The following is an 18,797-nucleotide window of genomic DNA, read 5'->3' as shown; positions in this document are numbered from 1 at the left end:
CTTGAGTGGGGGTAGAGGGGACGTTATATGTGAAGAGTCGTCGGAAGTTACGGAACTACGGATGTTAGGGGCACCGCATGATAGACTGTTTGAAGAACAAGGGAAGAGGTGTTGAAATGGAGTCTGTAGAGAGCAGTGTGACTTCCACAGCAGGTAATAGTTCCGATGATGCTGAGTGGATGTAAGCGATCACCGTGAGTTCATCGGGCCATGAGTGGGTTTTGGATTCCGGACGTTCTTGTCACATGACCCACTGTAGGAAGTTGATTTACTACCTACTACTCCATGGATGGAGGCAGCATGCTTTATAGGGGATGGAAAAGCTTATGGTATAGCTGGAAGAGGAATGGTTTAGATTTGGATGCATGAGGGAGTGGTGAGGACTTTGACCGAGGTGCAGCATGTACTAGAGCGGAAGAGAGCTGAAGAGGAACTTCACGTGATCTAACGGCTAGCGGGCTAATGTAAATCGAGAGTACATTAAAATCGCTCGAGGTGCACAAGCCGAACCCATCCCGCTTAATTATCCCCACGAATTGCAAAAGGTGCATATATGCCTTCATTCATGCGCGCAAGAAAATGTAACTCATTCGTGCCTTTTGACCATCTTGAACAAATGATTGCATCAAGCGAAAGTTCGCTTGAGCTAACGTGGCTATGATCAAGATCCGAGTCTTCTCCCGCTAAAACTTTCCTGGTCATCATAATGGGCTAACGCCCTTGACCAAATTCTTTCCTAGCAATGAGGAACGGCTCAGAATGGGCAAATGAGTGGTCAAGTTTGAGAGCCCTGACCAAGTTATCTTGCCAGAAAGACAATTTCATTAGGCTAATCATGTTAGATTGGGTTGTCAAGTGCATGATTGCGAGGAACAGGATGATTTAGTCCACGAAAGATTATTATTTAATAATAGTCAGTCCGATTGTCATATTCAATGGGGGGAATAAAGAAGGAAAAGCCCCTTTACTGATTTGAACTGAGTAGGGAAGAGAGCAAGAAATTGCCAGAAGACACGACAACTTATACTTCCGCTGAAGGACGGTTTTGGGTTTATATAATAGAAATTATGTCTTAATGACCTTATAATTCAGTTAGAAAGTCAAGTCAGTTGCTGCTTTCATGATAATGGGAACACAGATTTTTTTTTTTTTAAAACTTCCTTTGGTACCTGACTTCGATTTTCAAAAGGAGCAAAACCAGGCTGATGGTCAAAGTGGGACCTCACTTGATGACTGAGCTCCTACCAAACAAAGCTGCTTGCCTAGTGGGGGAATTCATTTGGAAACATGATTGAGATGAGGATGGGTGGACCCTGTTGAGTATCAGAAGACTGTCTTTACTAAAAGCCTTTTCTCAAGATACAAATGAGAAAAGGTGAGGATGGGCGATCAACGAAATTGTCCCTTTGATGCTGTCATAAGAACCTTACTCATTTCATATTGTTCAATTTGAATCATAATTATTTAGTTCATCAGTAGGTGTACGAAACTATCACCATAGTTCTATTGGTGTGCCATAAGTGATTGTATATGCTAAAGGCCTATAATACTCTAGAATGGGTCCAATTTGTCATCTTACCCTAGCACTCTTAACAGGAAAGCTGATAAGATCTTGAAGCCCGCAAACTCAATCTCTTTGGGGGAAGCAATGCTCGAAATCAATGGCGTTAAAGAAGCAGAAATCCAAAGATGAGGGAAAGAGATTCGCCATGAGTTGAATTCAAAAGCTTTGACTGTCTTGTTGCGTAATGGCTGATGTAAAATCCGAGACAAGGACAAGGTCAAAAGTCTACGCAGAATCTGGGCTTAGGAGGCAGGCTAGATGAAGGGTTTTCCAAGGATTACATAAAATATAATATTTAGAGCCAACACAAATGACGGTGAGCTCCTAATGATCGAGAGCCATTGATTTTTATGCGAATCAACGCTTTATGAGATTCGATGTTGATTGAATTATCTTAACATAAATTAAGATTTTAGTATGTTTAATAAATGTTGTAATATTAGAGATAAAAATATTAGAAGTGACATAAATTTTGTATATCACTTACTTGGGTGTTGTAACTTTTTTTTTTTTTATTCACTTTAGTGCCATATTGATATAAATCGTTCACTTGAGTTTCTATTCAATAATTATTCATCGTACATGGCTTTTTAAATCATATTTTTGAATTTGACCTGACTTTTTAGATGAAATTGAAGTTTCATGTCGGAAAATTTTTCGTTCTATATGGTTAGAGCTAAAAAATTCATGGCGTTTTTTTTTATAGAAAAACTAACTCTTTCACTTTTTCCTCTTTGGAAATCGTAGACTCCATAAAAATGAAATTTCAAAGCCTTTTCCTCTCCCTCTATCTCTGTCTCTCGCTCTATTTTACTTGCTTTGGCTTTGGAAGCGTAGTCCGACGACTTCGACGCCGCTCCTCCTCCGTCGTCCATTGTTGCTCTCCTTGGTCCTTGCGCTTCCTCTGATAGCCCAAAATCCGTTGGTAGACGGAATAAAGAAGTGACGATGATGACTCCTAAGAAAGAACGTGCAAGGGAATCTCTTTTTGAATAAGGATCCTTCACCAACTGATGCCCCTCTCCCTTTCCCTCTCCCTCTCTTGCTCTAGGAACCTCAATTTCAGGTTGGAAGTAGAGTTAGGGTTCTTCACCAACTTTTGCAACTTGGACAAACTTTTGCCCCAGTTTTCTTAAATTGAATTAGGGTTAGGGTTTTGCAAATAAATCTTTAAAAACGTTGTTTAACTTTTCCTTTGCCGATTTCATTTTGCCAACGAAAAATATCGAATTTTCCGATGAGATAAATCGTCATTGGTATTCAAGTGAAAGATTTTTGAAAATGTGACACACAAGTAAGCGAAAAAAGTTTACATCCTTCAAATGAGACCCGTATAAAAGTTATGGCATTTATGGTGTTCTTATCTTATAACATTGAATAATATACAAATTGACGTGGCCTAAATTTGATGCATATATACAAATCAACTGCCCTAGGATGGGAAGGGAAGTCTTCCTAGTTAGTCCTACACAACCATTATACTAAACTTTCACAGCAAATGGCTGCATTGTTAGGGCCGGGCCATGGTTATTTGCTTAGGCGACTTATTATTTGTTCTTTAACTTCATACATCCATTCGTTTCGATGCTTGTAAACAGAGTTTGTCATGGCCTTTGTTTACATGTACCAAACTTTTCTTAAGGGCTTAATTGGTCAGGCTCTTTAACAATTTCGAAATGAAAATGAGTTCTAACCGAAGGTACGTCGGTCGACGGGGGTAGGATCTTTTTCAAGAAGATTTTCGTCGCGCAGAAACATTGAACCACACAAAATAGGAGACAGAATCCTATATCAAGTTCATCTATCTTTGTCTGTCCTTAGATGAGCCAATGCATTTGCCATTGAAGGATACTCCAATCTTTTCAATCCAACAAAATGGCAAGGGAAGCCATGGGGCTGTCTGTCAGAACTGAATCAGCAACTCGAAATGACTAATTTCTCTAATCAACTGACTGATCTGCAACTGATCAATCTAATTTACTGTATGATGCTTTGACTGTTCAAAACTGTTACAAAGTCAATGTCCTCAATCTACACTCAAGATTTCAAGAACGAGACTGGATAAAAAATTAAACATCGGATTCTGATCTCATCGAACCAAAGAAACAAAGAATAGGCTAAAAAAAAAATTTATACATACTCCGTCATGCGAGTTCCGAATTGAGCCACATAAAGATCAGTTAACAATTCAACCCACGTCGACTGAAAAGTCTGGCTCTGCCGGCTTCTGCAACGTACTGACGATGCTAGAACCCGATCCCGAGTGCTTATGAAAGCTCCTTCTAGAGCTAGAGCCCATTTCTGTGTCATACGCGCCCCGTCTGGGCTTAGAAGACAGAGTCCGGACTTCGGAAAAAACAATGGAACTTTCTCTAGCCCTGAGCTCGATGATTTCTTTGCGCCGCTTGAATCGCCTCCACGCCGCTTGTACGAAGCATGCGGCCCATGTTCGCCAATGGTGTGAGTAGAACCTAAACTTGTGCCTAAGTTGCTTGCTGTGAAGTCTCCGGAACTGCGACGCCACAAATTTCAAGTCATCTGCCCTTAGCGCAAAAGCCTCCACTTCGGAGAGGGTTTTGACTGAGCGGGTCGATGATGGTAAGATAATGCTGGGGCTTGGGTCCAGGGTCCATGTGAGCAGTTCTTCACCACAGAAATCTCCTGGACCGATGCGGCACGAGTTGAAGAACCCAGTGCGGCCCCCATTGGTAGTGTAAGAGTCGAGGTGGCCTCGGATGATGAAGAGCATCTCATTGACTGGGTCACCTTCACGAACTAAGAACGTTCCTTTAGTGCACAAGGCGGGTTTGAGCCTTTCACAAATCGCATCGAGTGTCCTTTCATCCATCTGATCAAACAGATGTACCTGCATGTGCCAAAAAAGAAAAATAAGTATAACCAAACAACCATCAATTGCAACGAAAACCTCGCTTGTTCGAATTATATACTATAGAATCATTAATCTTTGCTAATCTAATATCTTCCTGTAGGATGTCTTGAGGCTGATAAAGCGGTTGCTTGCTTTATGAACCACTGGAGGACAAGATAGGTAAGTTGCAGCTCAAATGTGATTGAGTTTGGTACTGCGGTTTTCCCGCGCTCAGCAAGTGATGCGGTTCTCGAACATATTCAAGACAATTTTTTTGTGGCAGGTCTTACCACAGGTATAGCAATTCCAAGATTGATGTCAATAACCAAATCATGATTGAAACTCTCTAAGTTAATCTTACTTGATTGGTCTGATCAGTGGAAAAACTCAATTCTGTATTTACATGCTATCACTAGACTAAAAGATCAGTAGTGTCACAAATGTCAGCGACAAAGAAAAAAGGAGAACTTACACGTCGGACTAGATCGAGGCAGAGGTGTCGCTTGATGTCTCTCCGCAGATCCATAGGAAGGCCTCTCAGGATAACTTCTTCGTCAACTCCCCTAGTGGCGACCCACTTGTACTGATCGTATTTCCTAATAGACTGCCTCAGCTCTGGCGGCAGTTGCCTGTGGTGCATCCATCTTTCGGTGTCATTCCTCTTTACCCTCCATTCCTCCAACCGGACTGTTGTCGATTGGAGGTATCTCTGCCAGATAATCACCACTCACAGATCAATCACCACTTATGTAGTATTCATGTAAAAACTTGCAGCAGCGATAGTGAAATGGAATACATACTTGCATATTGCCAATGAGCTGTGCGAAGAGCACCAAGCCAAGAGTGGCAATAATGATGGCAAATAAGATTTCTCCAATGTATGTGCTCGTCGACAAGTTTTGCCCCAAGGAACTGCACATTCCAGAGATAAAAAGGCTTAATAGACAGCGCAGGACCAGCTTAATTTGATCCAAGAAATATGGTTAACAATTGGCGACATGTGGCTGCGAATCTGACGGAGAGTCTTTTTGACTCTACCTGGAATTCAAGATCTTAAGGTAGATAACAATGGCTTTTCCTGGTTCTCTCCACAAAAGTCATTGTTCATATGTCTTAGAGATGGGTTAACAAGGTCTAGTGAATAAGCATTTAGCTTCTAAAGCCAACCTTGTAACGAGCAAAAGAAAATACCGGGGGATACCTCAGGTTCTTCAAGCCCCACCAGAGGCAGTAAAAGTACTTCTTCAAAAATGGCAAAGCACTCAAAGCATGCGTCTGTGCATCACCGTATATCCCAAAGTTGTAATACCCACTACTTGGTCTGCATAATTCTGTGACGTTGCTTGACTGAAACCAGGCATTCCTGGTAGGATCATCGACTTTGTGACAATCAAAGAATTGATAATTGCAAGATGACTTCTCTCTTTTGCACACGGATTTCCAACATGCTTCTTGTCGTTCGATGGACAGGAGGTACCAGCAGGCTCCCAAAACCTATTAAGAAGCTGAACAAACTTAGTGAAAGATAATGTTTCATCCCAAGAATTAGTTTGTTAAGGACTCACATGGCTCGCGAGCATGTAAAGAATCAGATTATACGCAGCTCCAGCCCAAGCTTGTTCTGTGACAACACCTGTGGCCCTCACAATTTGTGACGACAGAGGAACGATGAGAAAGAGTCTCGGGAGGTACTGGAAAATAATAATGAAGCGAAGCACATTTTTTGTATTGGTGATTGTTGAACCCTTAAGATTTGGGATGATCACCCATATCAACACCTGTATACAGAGGAAAAATCATGTCACTTATTGAAGAGAATCAACCACAGTTGGCTTGGCATTTCAAACTTGTGGAAAAGAGGATAGCGTGACATACCTGAGGAAGTGGGAGCGCGGCGATGAAGTCAATCCAAAAACCTCTCCTTAGGTACCTTTGCGCAATCTTTGAAGGATCAATTACAAGTTCTCCTCTCCCGAAAACACGGGAAGAAGGCGCCACATAAGCCGTACGGAACCGAATGTAAATCTGAATCAAGTAAAAGACGTCAACCAGTGACCGGACGGCGGTCAGGATGACTTCAAGGGGCACTCCAATGTTTATGCACTGTTCCTCCCACACTACTTGCAAGTAAAAGAACAGAGGATCGACAAACAGTGAAACTAAGCACGCCACCAAGAAAACTCTGTTCCACCGCTGCATCGTCTTCCCACGAGGATCCAGAATTTTCTTTTCCCTCTCTCATAATCCTCGGAGAAGACTCTGCAGAGAATTTTCGCTCTCAAGGAGGGAGGGTATTTCTGTGACACCTTGTCATCTCTCTCCATGAAACTTGGTTCATATGTTTGCTTCCTCGCATTGTTGTGTAAGAAGCCTAATGGATCCATCTTCGCTTATAGTTGGAAGCTCTGACAATTCAACTTCATCCCGAACTCTGCCAGTTCATGAGACGACAATAGTTAAGTTTCAAGAGTGATTGAAGTAATACATATCAGTGAGATGACAAAGATACAGTTTGTGATTGGATAAAAATTGCACGGAAACACGAAATTTTTAGACTTAAGAAGAAAATTCACCACCTATGGATTGACAGACCTTATCGATCTTGGATTATGTAAACCCATTCCAACCAGTTTCCTTGTTCTCAACTCAATTGAGGGGTTTGATCTGCAACGGAAAATACAAGAAACACAATGACATTCTGAATAACCCCTTTTGTATCAGTGCTTGCTGAGCAAAGTTTATACTCTGCAAATATGAAATGAGCATTTGACCTTTCTTCACTGAGAATCAAATGAAGAAATGGAACAGCGAGACTTCAACTCAGACATGAACTTCTGGGACTTTTAACATTCTAGGCCATATCAAAGCACACGAAAAATCCTTCTAGACAAGAGTTCGAGCACAAACTCGAGCAAACAAGAATTGGGCAAAATGAAAAGGACATGGCATGCATCCAGAGATCATCTTCTCATGAAAAGAATTTGCATTTTCAGTGTGAAGAAAGTCAGTCATGAATAAACAAATCAATAATCTGAATGACCAAAACAATCCAATTAACCAACACTTGTTAATCTAGAATCCCAATAATATAGAAGCATAAGATCTGTATTTGTCAGGCCCTGCTAAAAAGAGAGATAATGTTTCCTGTGTTCCCTCTTAAAGATGCCAGTCCAGATTAAGCTTTGAACTTTTGTAATGAAGCCATTTGCTTTGACCAAGTGAATTTAGGAAAAAGAACAAGAGTAAAGCAAGTTCGGAGAAAATCACACTCACATATACAATTATCGCCCTTCTCTGTCTTGTATATGCAGTATGTTCATTACCAACGAGATGAAACGACTAACAGAGCGAAGAACTCAAAGCAAAACGTTAGTTCTTATGCATATAAGAAGCCAAAGTCTCAAGCTCTTTGGCTTTACAGCAACGAACAGGTCACGAATCTCTCTCTTTGGACTAGTTTTGGAGTTCTTGACGCCTAGAAGATGACGAGCGTGTCTAAAGAAGAGCCCAAGCGAGCTCGGACCAGTTCAAGACGAATAATGATGAAGAAAACTTGCAGTCAAAACCGAAGATGCATGGACAGTGACATGTACAGACTGCCAAATTTGACATGCCCAGAGAATTAGCATTCGGGAATAAACTATTTGGAGAAAGAAACAAGATCAAGCCATCGTAGAATATGTCCGAACAAGAAGAGAACGACCGCCACAGGAACATCTTAGCCTCCGTCTTGGTTCTTCCATCTTCTTTTCTATTATCAACTGACGTTTGTGCAATTAGCAAAGACTTTTTGAGGAGGTTCAGGGACAAGCTCTCTCCAAAACTATACCCCACTATTAAGCTATTCTTGTTTTATTATTTCATAGAAACCATAATTCGTACACGTGCCACGTGCGCACGAAAGTTTAAATTTAGCGTGATTCACCGAATTGCAAAAGTCACCATCACCTTTTAACAAACGTGACTTAGTTAAACTTAGAGGTGGACACAAAAATTGAAGGTTGATTTTAAATAAGTGAATGATCGACCGGCGATTAAAAAACCCATATCGAAGATCATGAGAGTTTTAATCAATTTGAGAAGGGCCATCTCTAACCCACCCTCATTGTTGCAAGAGTATCTTTGAAGGCTAAGACAATTTTAAGGGTAAAGATAAAGCAAGGTATGTTACAAATGATTCCCAAAATAGAAATCTTAAATGATGCAGGAAGTTTTATTGAAACTCAATACACCTAGATTTATTCCTATTTCACTTATGGTGTTGCCAACATTCTTACCTTTTACTCCTTGGGTAACTTTTTTTTTATGGGTATTTTGTAACCAAAATAAAAACAAACAAGGTTAAAACTTAGCCTGTAATAGGAATTAACAGTCTCTTCAGATTTTCATCAAATAGAGACAACCAAAAGTAGTAGGAAAAAGAATTTGAATGAGTCCATGGTAAACATAATGACTCTCTTTCTTTCTTTTCCTTTTGGGTTGCGAAGAATCAAATTGTGTACACGGCAGTCATAGAGACCAAGTAGAATTGACTTTGCTGGGGTGAGCATTAAGCAAATAGCAGCCCCAAGTTCAACAAAGAGAGGTTGGATATGTTTGACTGAGGGGCACAACCCCAGAAGCTTCTCCAACATTTCTCCATTTCAGCTTGAATGAGGGCTTTTGTCGCCATCAACAAGAAAAACTCCAAAGCAGAGAATGTAGATCTGGTCCCAAAACCAAGCATCAGCCCCCCCCGGTGTCTTGCGTGTCTATTTCAAATTTTGCACATCTCTTTTGAAAATGACAAAAAGCAAGAACTGGATGACCAAGTTGTTAAGAACATTCATTCTTTGAAGCTCGGAACAGAGAGGAAGCTTGAAACAGAGAAGTTAGACTGTACTGAAGACAAGTCTATGGCTGTCATTGGAGAAGCTTGGAAGAAGTAGAATTCGCAATTGTGTAACCAGTAATGCTGTCAAATAAGGCCAGCTGTGTATCTACATAAGACGGTGAAGATAAGTCGGTGAAGAAAAGATATCACGTGAACAATTTCCAGAAGGAAAAAGAGGCAGTTAATTCTGTTAGCTTAGCCTTTGTGAAATAAGTTCTTTTCTGTTTAAAGTCTTTACGTTGACAGCTAGCATTCGGTTTTTTCATTAAGCTTCTGTTGTATATAGATAAAGAGCGACTTCTTCTTCAAACATTGATTCATTGTAACCGTCTATGAGAGAACAGAGAGGAGAATACTCCATTGAAAAGGTGCTCTGTATTTTTGAGGTGAATACACCATAATATAGAAGAGAATAAGGAATCATCTTCTTCAATAGCATTCATCTGTAATCTTGCTCTTTTTCACATGGTATCGAGAAGCGTTATCGATCATCCGGATTTCAATGATCGCAGCGAGATCAAAGTAGCTGTTGATCATCTTCGTGTACTGATTTCTTTTCGAAAGTTCTCACAAGAATCTTGCGTTTGATTCTTCGTTCCCGGTAAGATCCGAACCTTGCTGGTATCACGAACAGATCATCATCTCGATCAACAGTAATCTGTTTTGAGTCACAAAATCGATTTCGTCATCAAAAATCTCTGAAAGTGCAGCAATGGCGGGAAGGACACGAAGTATCCATTTCCAATACATGTTAACATCTCCAATTTTGTCACGATTAAACTTGCTGAAGATAATTTCCTATTGTGGCAAGCACAGTTTCACAGGTTCCTTCGAAGTCAAGAACTCTTCGGTTTCATCAATGGTGAAATATCTTCACCTCCTCGAATCCTAAACACCGAAGGCGAAGATTGTGAAACAGAAGTCATAAATCCCAGTTATACAGATTGGACAAGGACTGATCAGTTAGTTTCATCCTGGATCGGTGGAGCTGTATCGAGAATATTCTGAGCTTGATTATTGGTTTAGAAACTTCTTATGAGGTATGGCAGACCCTTCTTAATCGTTTTACTCGAAATCGGTAGCTCGAGAGTTTGAACTAAGAGGAAAGTTACGGCATGTCAAAAACGAGATAGAGCGCTTTCTGTTTATCTGAGGGAGTATAAGTCCATTTGTGATCAGCTGAATGCGATTGGAAAACCTATAGATGAGATAACTAAAATGTTTGGTGTTCTTGAGGGTTTAGGGCCTGAGTATGAGAATTTCAGAACTACTATCTACCGTTTGAAACCCCAATGACTATGATGAAGTGATAGCACAGCTTGAACGATTTGAAACAAGATTAAAGACATATTCGATGAATCAATTTAACCCTAATCTGGCTTACTTGGGACAAAGAAGTTCTGAAACACAACTGAAAGGAAATTCTGAAAGAGAATACAGTTTTCAGACTTCAAGTTTTGGAAGTCAAAGAGGTGGCAACAGAGGAGGACGCTTTTTTGGTCGAAGCCGTGCAATGAATAATGCAGGCCGGAGTTATGGATACTCGGGAAGAAATCAGTACTACGGATCAAACAATTTGAATCGAACGGCGATCAACAATTCAAGCGAGAGGATTGATTATTCTAGTCCGGACGGGGGTTTCGTCCATATGCCGAGTTATTCACAAAGGTATCAAGACACTAAATCCTATCCGACTCAAGTCTTGATGCCACGAAACATGTGCAAAATGAGAAACCAATGTAAAGCATCCGGTTAGAATGTCGATTTGTAAAAGACCAGGACACGATGCTCTTCGGTCTTGGTATCGTTTCGATAACTCATATCAGCTGAAGAAATTCCAACCGCTTTGGCGCAGTTCATCTAGAGGATCCAAGAGGAAGTGAGTGGTATCCACGTCTAGAGCAACAAGACATATTAGTGCTGATCCCGGTATTCTTCTCAACTCTACTCGATATCTTTTTGGAAATGACACGGTTATGATAGGTAATGGCTCTTGTTTACCTATTACTTATACCGGTAATACTCGGTTGAATACAGAAAATAACACGTTACCCCTAAATGATGTCTTGATTGTGCCCGAAATCAAAAGAACCTCTCTCTGTTTCAAACGACGGATGACTATCCTGTTCTTTTATTTTTGATAAAATTGGTGTCTATATAAAGGACAACCAAACCAACAAGACAGAGATGCTCGGAAGGAAACTTAGAGGACTTTACTTTGTGTGGATCCTCAAACTACAGCAGCATACTTTACTCGAAGACATAGAGCAATAACAGCAGAGATGTGGCATCAAAGATTGGCCCACGCAAACTTCAATATAGTAAAGCATTTGCAGAATAAAGACTTGATTTCTGTAATACAAAGTCTGAATCCATTTGCGGCAGCTGTCAAGTTGCAAAAAGTGCAGCCTTACCTTTCCCATTATCGGACTCTACATCTACTATACCATTAGAAAAGATACATTGTGACATCTCGGGGTCCCTCACCGGTGAAATCTTCACGAGAACTTTCGGTATTATGTCATATTTGTAGATACTTTTTCTCGCTCTGCCTGGGTCTATCCAATGAAGCTGAAGTCGACTTTTATGACATCTTTGTCATGTTTGAAACTAGTCGAGAAACAGTTTGATCATCAAATCAAAATGTTTCATTGTGATGGTGGAGGAGAGTTTACTAGTAAAAGGTTTCAAAGTCATTTACGAATTGTGGCATAAAGCGAGTCCTGTCTTGCCCTCATACACCGAACGAATGGAATTGCGGAGAGGAAACATCGCCATATAGTCGAGTTGGGGTTAGCCATGATGTATCATTCTCGAGTTCCTTTGAAATTGCTGGGTAGATTCCTTCATAACAGACCAACTATATTGTCAACATTCTTCCTACACCGAAATTACAAATGGCTTCTCCTTATTCCGGACTTTTTAATAAGCAGCCTAGCTATGACCATCTCAAGGTGTTTGGGTGTGCTTGTTACCCGTGTCTTCGATCCTATGCTCAACACAAGTTCGACCCTAGATCTCTCACTTGTGTTTTTTAAGGCTATAGTGAAAGGCATAAGGGGTATTGTTGCCTTGTACCTACTAATGGCCGAATTTATGTTAGTCGCCATGTGGTCTTTGATGAAACCTTCTTTCCATTTAAAAGGAAGGTAATATCGACTATGATCGTACACAACTTTGTATAATCAATGGGAGATGTGGTTAATCTTCTTGATTCCACAAATACAACCTCAGTGGACAACCCTTCCACTAATCATACAACAGCATTTCAACTACCTCCTTCTGTAACAATCGATCGCACTCATATATCACAATATGAGGGTGTTCCACATATATCAACTTCTCCTCAAAGAACGGTCGGACTCGATTGCTACGAGCAACAAGATGCTCTATCTCAAATTGCCGAGTCGGGGAGAACTTATCTTTAATCAAGTTCAACCAGACTTAACAGCCACTTCTTGGTACTTCTCTGTCCATTATATGCAAACTCGATTGAAGTACGGTATCATCAAACCTAACCCCAAATATGCATATTTGGCTGACTATAAAGTACCTTTGGAACCAAAATCGGTCAAAACAGCCTTAGCTGATAAAGGATGGTATCAAGCCATGAAGGAGGAAATGGATGCCTTGTATGAGAATGAGACATGGCTCTTAGTTCCTAGAACAAACGGATGCATGTTATAGGCTGTAAGTGGGTGTTTAAAACTAAACTAACACCTAATGGCAGTCTAGAAAGATTAAAAGCTCGTTTAGTTGCAAAGGGATTTCATCAAGAAGCAGGGGTTGATTTTACTGAAACATTTAGTCCAGTCATCAAGCATGCCACTATTCGGATAGTCCTTTCAAGTTGCAATAATGAAGAAGTGGACTATACACCAGCTAGATGTTAAAAATGCTTTTCTCCATGGTACATTGAATGAAACAGTTTACATGGAGCAGCCCCTGGTTTTGTTGATCCTCAACAATCTCATTGTGTATGTTTACTTAAGAAATCCCTATATGGCCTTCGTCAAGCACCACGAGCATGGTTTGACAAATTTAGCAACTTTCTCCGGAGAATGGTTTCTTCCAGAACTCGCTGACCCGTCTCTCTTCGTGCTTCACTCGGTTGAGACACGTTCTACTACTACTATATGTTGATGACATAGTTCGACGGGAAGCTCGGCTCGTTACTAACCACTTTGATTGAGTTGCGAGCCGTCACTTTCACATGAAAGATTTGGGCCATCTTCACTACTTTCTCGGCATTGAAGTCAAACGCTCTCCTTATGATCTATTTCTCTGTCAAACCAAATATGCCATTGATCTATTAACAAGAGCTCATATGACCAGCTGTAAGCTCTGTATCAACTCCTCTTCCACTTCGAGTAACTCCTATGACAGATGATACTACTTTGCTCGAACCCTCTTGAGTATAGAAGCCTTGTGGGAGGGCTTCAATACTTAACAATTACTCGACTGATCTTGCTTATGCAACAAATACCTTGTGCCAAAAATTGCAGCATCCAACAATTGCGGATCTTCATCGATTAAAAAGAGTACTTCGCTATGTCAAAGGCACTACTCATCTTGGTCTTTTTCTTCATTCACGTAGCTCCACAGCTCTCTATGGCTTCTCGATGCTGACTGGGCTGGGTGTGCTGACACCAGGCGATCCACAACTGGCTACTGTACATATCTTGGATCAAATCTCCTTTCCTGGTCAGCTAAGAAACAACCAACTGTTTCTCGTTCTTCCACAGAAGCCGAATACCGAGCTCTTGCATCTACTTGGTGATCTTACTTGGATTGCTTTTGTTTTGCGTGATATTGGTATATCTCTTCCGTCTCCTACTCTCCTATTTTGTGACAATAAGTCTGCTATATCTCTTACAGCCAATCCAATTCTTCATGCCCGAACCAAACATATAGAGGTAGACTTCCATTTTGTTCGGGAGAAAGTCTCCTCAGGATCTCTCCGTATTAGTTATGTTCCTAGCCATCTTCAACTTGCGAGATATTTTTACAAAACCTTTGACACGTTTTGTTCATATTAATCTTCGTACCAAATTGGGCATGGGATTTTCATCCCCTCCCAATTTGAGGGGGGATGTTAAGAACATTCATTCTTTGAAGCTCGGAATGAGAGGAAGCTTGAAACAGAGAAGTTAGACTGCATCGAAGACAAGTCTATGGCTGTCATTGGAGAAGCTTGGAAGAAGTAGAATTCGCAATTGTGTAACCAGTAATGCTGTCAAATAAGGCCAGCTGTGTATCTACATAAGACGGTGAAGATAAGTCGGTGAAGAAAAGATATCACGTGAACAATTTCCAGAAGGAAAAGAGAGGCAGTTAATTCGTTAGCTTAGCCTTTGTGAAATAAGTTCTTTTCTGTTTAAAGTCTTTACGTTGACAGCTAGCATTCGGTTTTTTCATTAAGCTTCTGTTGTATATAGATAAAGAGCGACTTCTTCTTCAAACATTGATTCATTGTAACCGTCTATGAGAGAACAGAGAGGAGAATACTCCATTGAAAAGGTGCTCTGTATTTTTGAGGTGAATACACCATAATACAGAAGAGAATAAGGAATCATCTTCTTCAATAGCATTCATCTGTAATCTTGCTCTTTTTCACACAAGTTGCATCATTCTGTGTTTGTGAGGGGGATGACAAACAGGAGGTCACATGATTTTCGCGGTGATGATTCTTGACCGCTTATTCAACATTGTGCATCCACGAAAAAGTTGAATACATAAATACCAAGGAAAAAAATAATTTGCATTGCTTGTCACTGTTCTCCACAAACTAAATGAAATGAATGATTAAATCATAACCTTCAGAGATTCGTCTTCAAAATCTCATGAAAGCATACATGTTGTCGATTACCTTTAACTAGAAAAAGAACTCTTCTGCATACTGAATAACAAGGTTGTGTGGCGAAGTGAAACCGGTATAGCTGAACCATTCCAATATATTCGAAATGTTCCTTTGCAGCAACAAACAACAACAATCTGTTAAGGTAACCGTACATGGTTAAGCTTTACTTGGCTCCGTGCTTATAGACAGGACTGCAAGAGAGCTTGATGCGAAATTCTGTGGCTTTTATTTCGACGCTGTCATCAAGTCCTCAATCTCAATTTCCTGCCCAAAATCGAGGTCGTCCGGCTTCTCTATCATGTTCACAGCTTCCGAACCCGACCCTGCTTGTCTCTTCTCATCCCGCCTGGTGTTTTTTATCAGCTCCCTCGCGTACACATCCCAAAATGACCTTGAACGCTTCATTTGGCCCGCCTGACCATCACTATCCTCTCTCAGCTCAGCCTCCTCCTTCAACTTCCTATAACGGCGCCATGCGGATTGGATAAAGCATGCGGCCCATGTACGCCACTGGTGCGAGTAGAACCTGAACTTGTGCCTCAGCTCTTTGCTGTGCAGCCTCCTAAACTGCGATGCCACAAACTTCAAGTCCTCGGAAGCTAGAGAGAATGCTTCCACTTCTTTCAAGGCCTTGACAGTCCGCGTGGATGAGGGCAGGACGATGCTTGGGCGTGGGTCCAGGGCCCACGTCAGCAGCTCCTCTCCGCAGAAGTCCCCAGGCCCCAGACGGCATGAGTTGAAGAACCCCGTGCGGCCACCATTGGTTGTTGAGGAATCAAGGTGCCCCCGGATTATGAAGAACATGTCTTGAATCGGATCTCCTTCGCATACTAAGTACATGTTTCCAGTGCACAGAACGGGTTTTAGCCTCTCGCATATCGCATCTAGCATCCTTTCATCCATTTGATTGAAAAGCGGGACCTGTTATAAGTTTGGACACAAGTGAATAAGAATAAAAATCAATGCATCGCAGAAGAAAATCCTGCTACTTACTTCACATCTTTAAAGAAATCACATGTAAACAACCAAAATGAAAAAAAAGAACAAATCGGATTCCACAGCTTACACGTCGAACTAGATCAAGGCAAAGATGGCCCTTGACATTTCTGTGCAAGTCCACTGGGAACTCTCTGAGAAGAGCTTCTTCATCAATGTCTTGAGTTGCCACCCGCTTAGATTGGTAATATGTCCGAACAGATTGTCTCAGCTGTGGAGGCAGATTTCTGTAATGCATCCATTGCTCTGTATCTGTCTTCTTGAGCCTCCACTGCTCGATTCGGCTGTTTGCTGCTTGAAGGTACTCCTACCAATAGAAAGTGATGAAACTATGTTTTACCATGATCATGGGTTGGGCGATCAAAAGACTACTGATGATTCCTCACTCATAGTCCCTATTATCTGTTGCTAGTGATGATGTAGACATCATTATTGATTTAAGCAAACTATGAAATTAACACCCAAAGTACAGCAAAATGAACAACAGAGCTCACTTGCATATTTCCAATGAGCAGTGCGAGCAAAAGCAGCCCAAGAATTGCAACCGCAATGCAAAAAATAAGTTCCGCAACGTAAGTGGTTGCCACAAATTCAAAGTTCTGCCCTATGGAACTGTTCATGTGGATCAGAAGACAGCCTTGTCAGTTGAAAAAAAAATTGCTAATGTTAATTTCGTTCATAAATTAAGCACGAAAACATCAATCACGCATCAGTTTAGTCTCAAACATGCACTAGCTATAGGACAAAAGTCAAGTTGTCCAGCAAGGTTCCTGGCAAAAGATGATTTTCACATCAGCATTGATATTCCTGTATGCTTCTGGGGAATGTACACTGCTCATTCCCCGAATGTAGAGTATCAATAGACGTGGTGCAGACGCAATGAAAATGGGGTCAACAACCCAGTGCATACCTCAGGTTGTTTATACCCCACCACAAGCAGTACAAGAACTTGCTGAAGAATTTGCAGCTTGCAAGAGAATTAGTCACGGCAACAGCATAAATGCCAAATTTAATGGGACTATTGGTACTGCTTCCGTTGCACAAACTTGTTACATTGGTTGACCCGTACCAGGAAACCCTAGCAGGGTCCTGGACACGGCGACAGTCAAAGAAGTCGTACTGGCAAGATGGTTTTTCCTGATTGCAGGCCATCCTCCAGCAAGATTCTAGTCTCCCAACAGAGAGGACGTACCAACAGGCTCCTGAAACCTGTCAACGTGAAAAGAGAATTGCTATATAAGCATATAATTTCATTTTAAATTTGGGAACTCGAGTGGAAAAATTAATTCTCTATACACTTACATGGCTCGCCAAGAGGTAGAGCATCAAGTTAAATGCAGCACGGGCCCACGCTTTCTTTGCTAATCCACCACCGGCATTACTAATTTCCAACCGGAGGGGAAGAATGAGAAAAAGTCTTAGCAGGTACTGCAAGATAATGATGAACAGGAGCACGTTTTTTGTTTTTGTCGTGGTTGAACCGCTGATGTTTGGGATTATTGCCCAAATTAACATCTGAAATGAAAATTGTAAATCAGTGCCGACTATTTCTCTGCGATAATTGATTGATCGCTGCACTTAACCTGTAGACGGTACCTGGGGAAGAGGGAGTGCTGCATAGAGGTCAATGCAACAGCGGTCACACAAGTATCTGAGTGCAATCTTTGTAGAGTCTATCACAAGTTCACCTCTCCCAAACACTCGGGAAGAGGGCGCAACAAATGCTGTATTAAACCGAACAATAATCTGAACAATGTAAAAGACATCAACCACAGATCTGACAATCGTTAGGAGGATCTTGAGTCCTATTCCGTTGTATAAGCACAGATGGTTGCCATCGACCGACAGCACGTAAAAGAAAAGAGGATCCACAAATAGACAGACCAGGCAAGCTGTCAAGAAAGCCTCGTTCCATCTACAAATGGCTTGACCTCTCGGGTCAAAAATCCTATTCTTCACCTTGTCGTAGTCCTCAGAGAACACATTGGACAAAACTTTGGATTTCAAAGATTTGTCGGTATTCTTCAAGCCTAAATTACGATGTGTGGCATCCTCATTTGAATTTAGGCTGCTCACCCTCCCTTGCTTAACTGTTGGGAGTCTGACAGGAAGGGATTCATCTCCTACTCTGCATTTTATTTCCGTTGAAGTTATGATCATCAAACGGGTAATGCCTGGACTAAAGGTTTCACTGCTAAGAAACTGAGAATTGCATGCATGTTCATCAAATTCCTATGTGAATCACTATATTTTGCAGAGTACCATAAAAGAACTGAACAATTAATTGTCACCAGTTGCCTGAGCAGTTGCAAAATAATGACTTGCACCCAGAGATTGAAGAAACGAGAGCTAGCTCACCTCACAAATCCTGACCTTGACTTGCGAAAGCTCATTGAGATTCTTTGCAAATTGTTCTCGTGACTCGAGGATTCAACCCGTACTTGGACAATGCCTGAACGATATGCTTTGCGTGATGCAGGCTCAAGTCAAGCCGTCTGAATTCAAAGAGCCAACAAAAAGGGACGGCTCCATGTGCAAGAGTAAAAATAGTTGCCAGCTTTCCAGACATGATAAAGTAAGATATTGAGGTGGTGTCAAGAAACTCCTGCCTGCTTTTGTCCCTTTTTTCAGTGTA

General features: G+C 41.2%; 2 protein-coding genes across 2 annotated transcripts; both read right to left on the bottom strand.

The window, feature by feature from the left end:
- Positions 1-3,679: 3,679 nt before the first annotated feature.
- LOC104423509 (protein CNGC15c) lies at positions 3,680-6,632 on the bottom strand. The gene is given in 6 exon segments (XM_039302798.1): positions 3,680-4,430; positions 4,906-5,142; positions 5,234-5,345; positions 5,635-5,936; positions 5,939-6,211; positions 6,309-6,632. Coding segments are annotated over 6 exon segments (1,926 nt in total). The 3' UTR covers positions 3,680-3,752.
- An 8,449-nt stretch (positions 6,633-15,081) lies between these two features.
- On the bottom strand, positions 15,082-18,698 carry LOC104421650 (protein CNGC15b). The gene is made up of 7 exons (XM_010033673.3): positions 18,521-18,698; positions 17,759-18,290; positions 17,465-17,677; positions 17,073-17,371; positions 16,657-16,774; positions 16,233-16,469; positions 15,082-16,087 (listed from the first exon to the last, which is right to left on the bottom strand). The coding sequence occupies exons 1-7, from the start codon at positions 18,553-18,555 to the stop codon at positions 15,392-15,394; spliced, it is 2,130 nt and encodes a 709-aa protein (XP_010031975.2). The 5' UTR covers positions 18,556-18,698; the 3' UTR covers positions 15,082-15,391.
- Positions 18,699-18,797: the final 99 nt, after the last annotated feature.

Source organism: Eucalyptus grandis, chromosome 10, assembly GCF_016545825.1.
Source record: "Eucalyptus grandis isolate ANBG69807.140 chromosome 10, ASM1654582v1, whole genome shotgun sequence".
NCBI classification, from domain to species: domain Eukaryota; kingdom Viridiplantae; phylum Streptophyta; class Magnoliopsida; order Myrtales; family Myrtaceae; genus Eucalyptus; species Eucalyptus grandis.
Note: the sequence above shows the minus strand (reverse complement) of the source record. Positions and strands in the feature narration are given on the sequence as shown.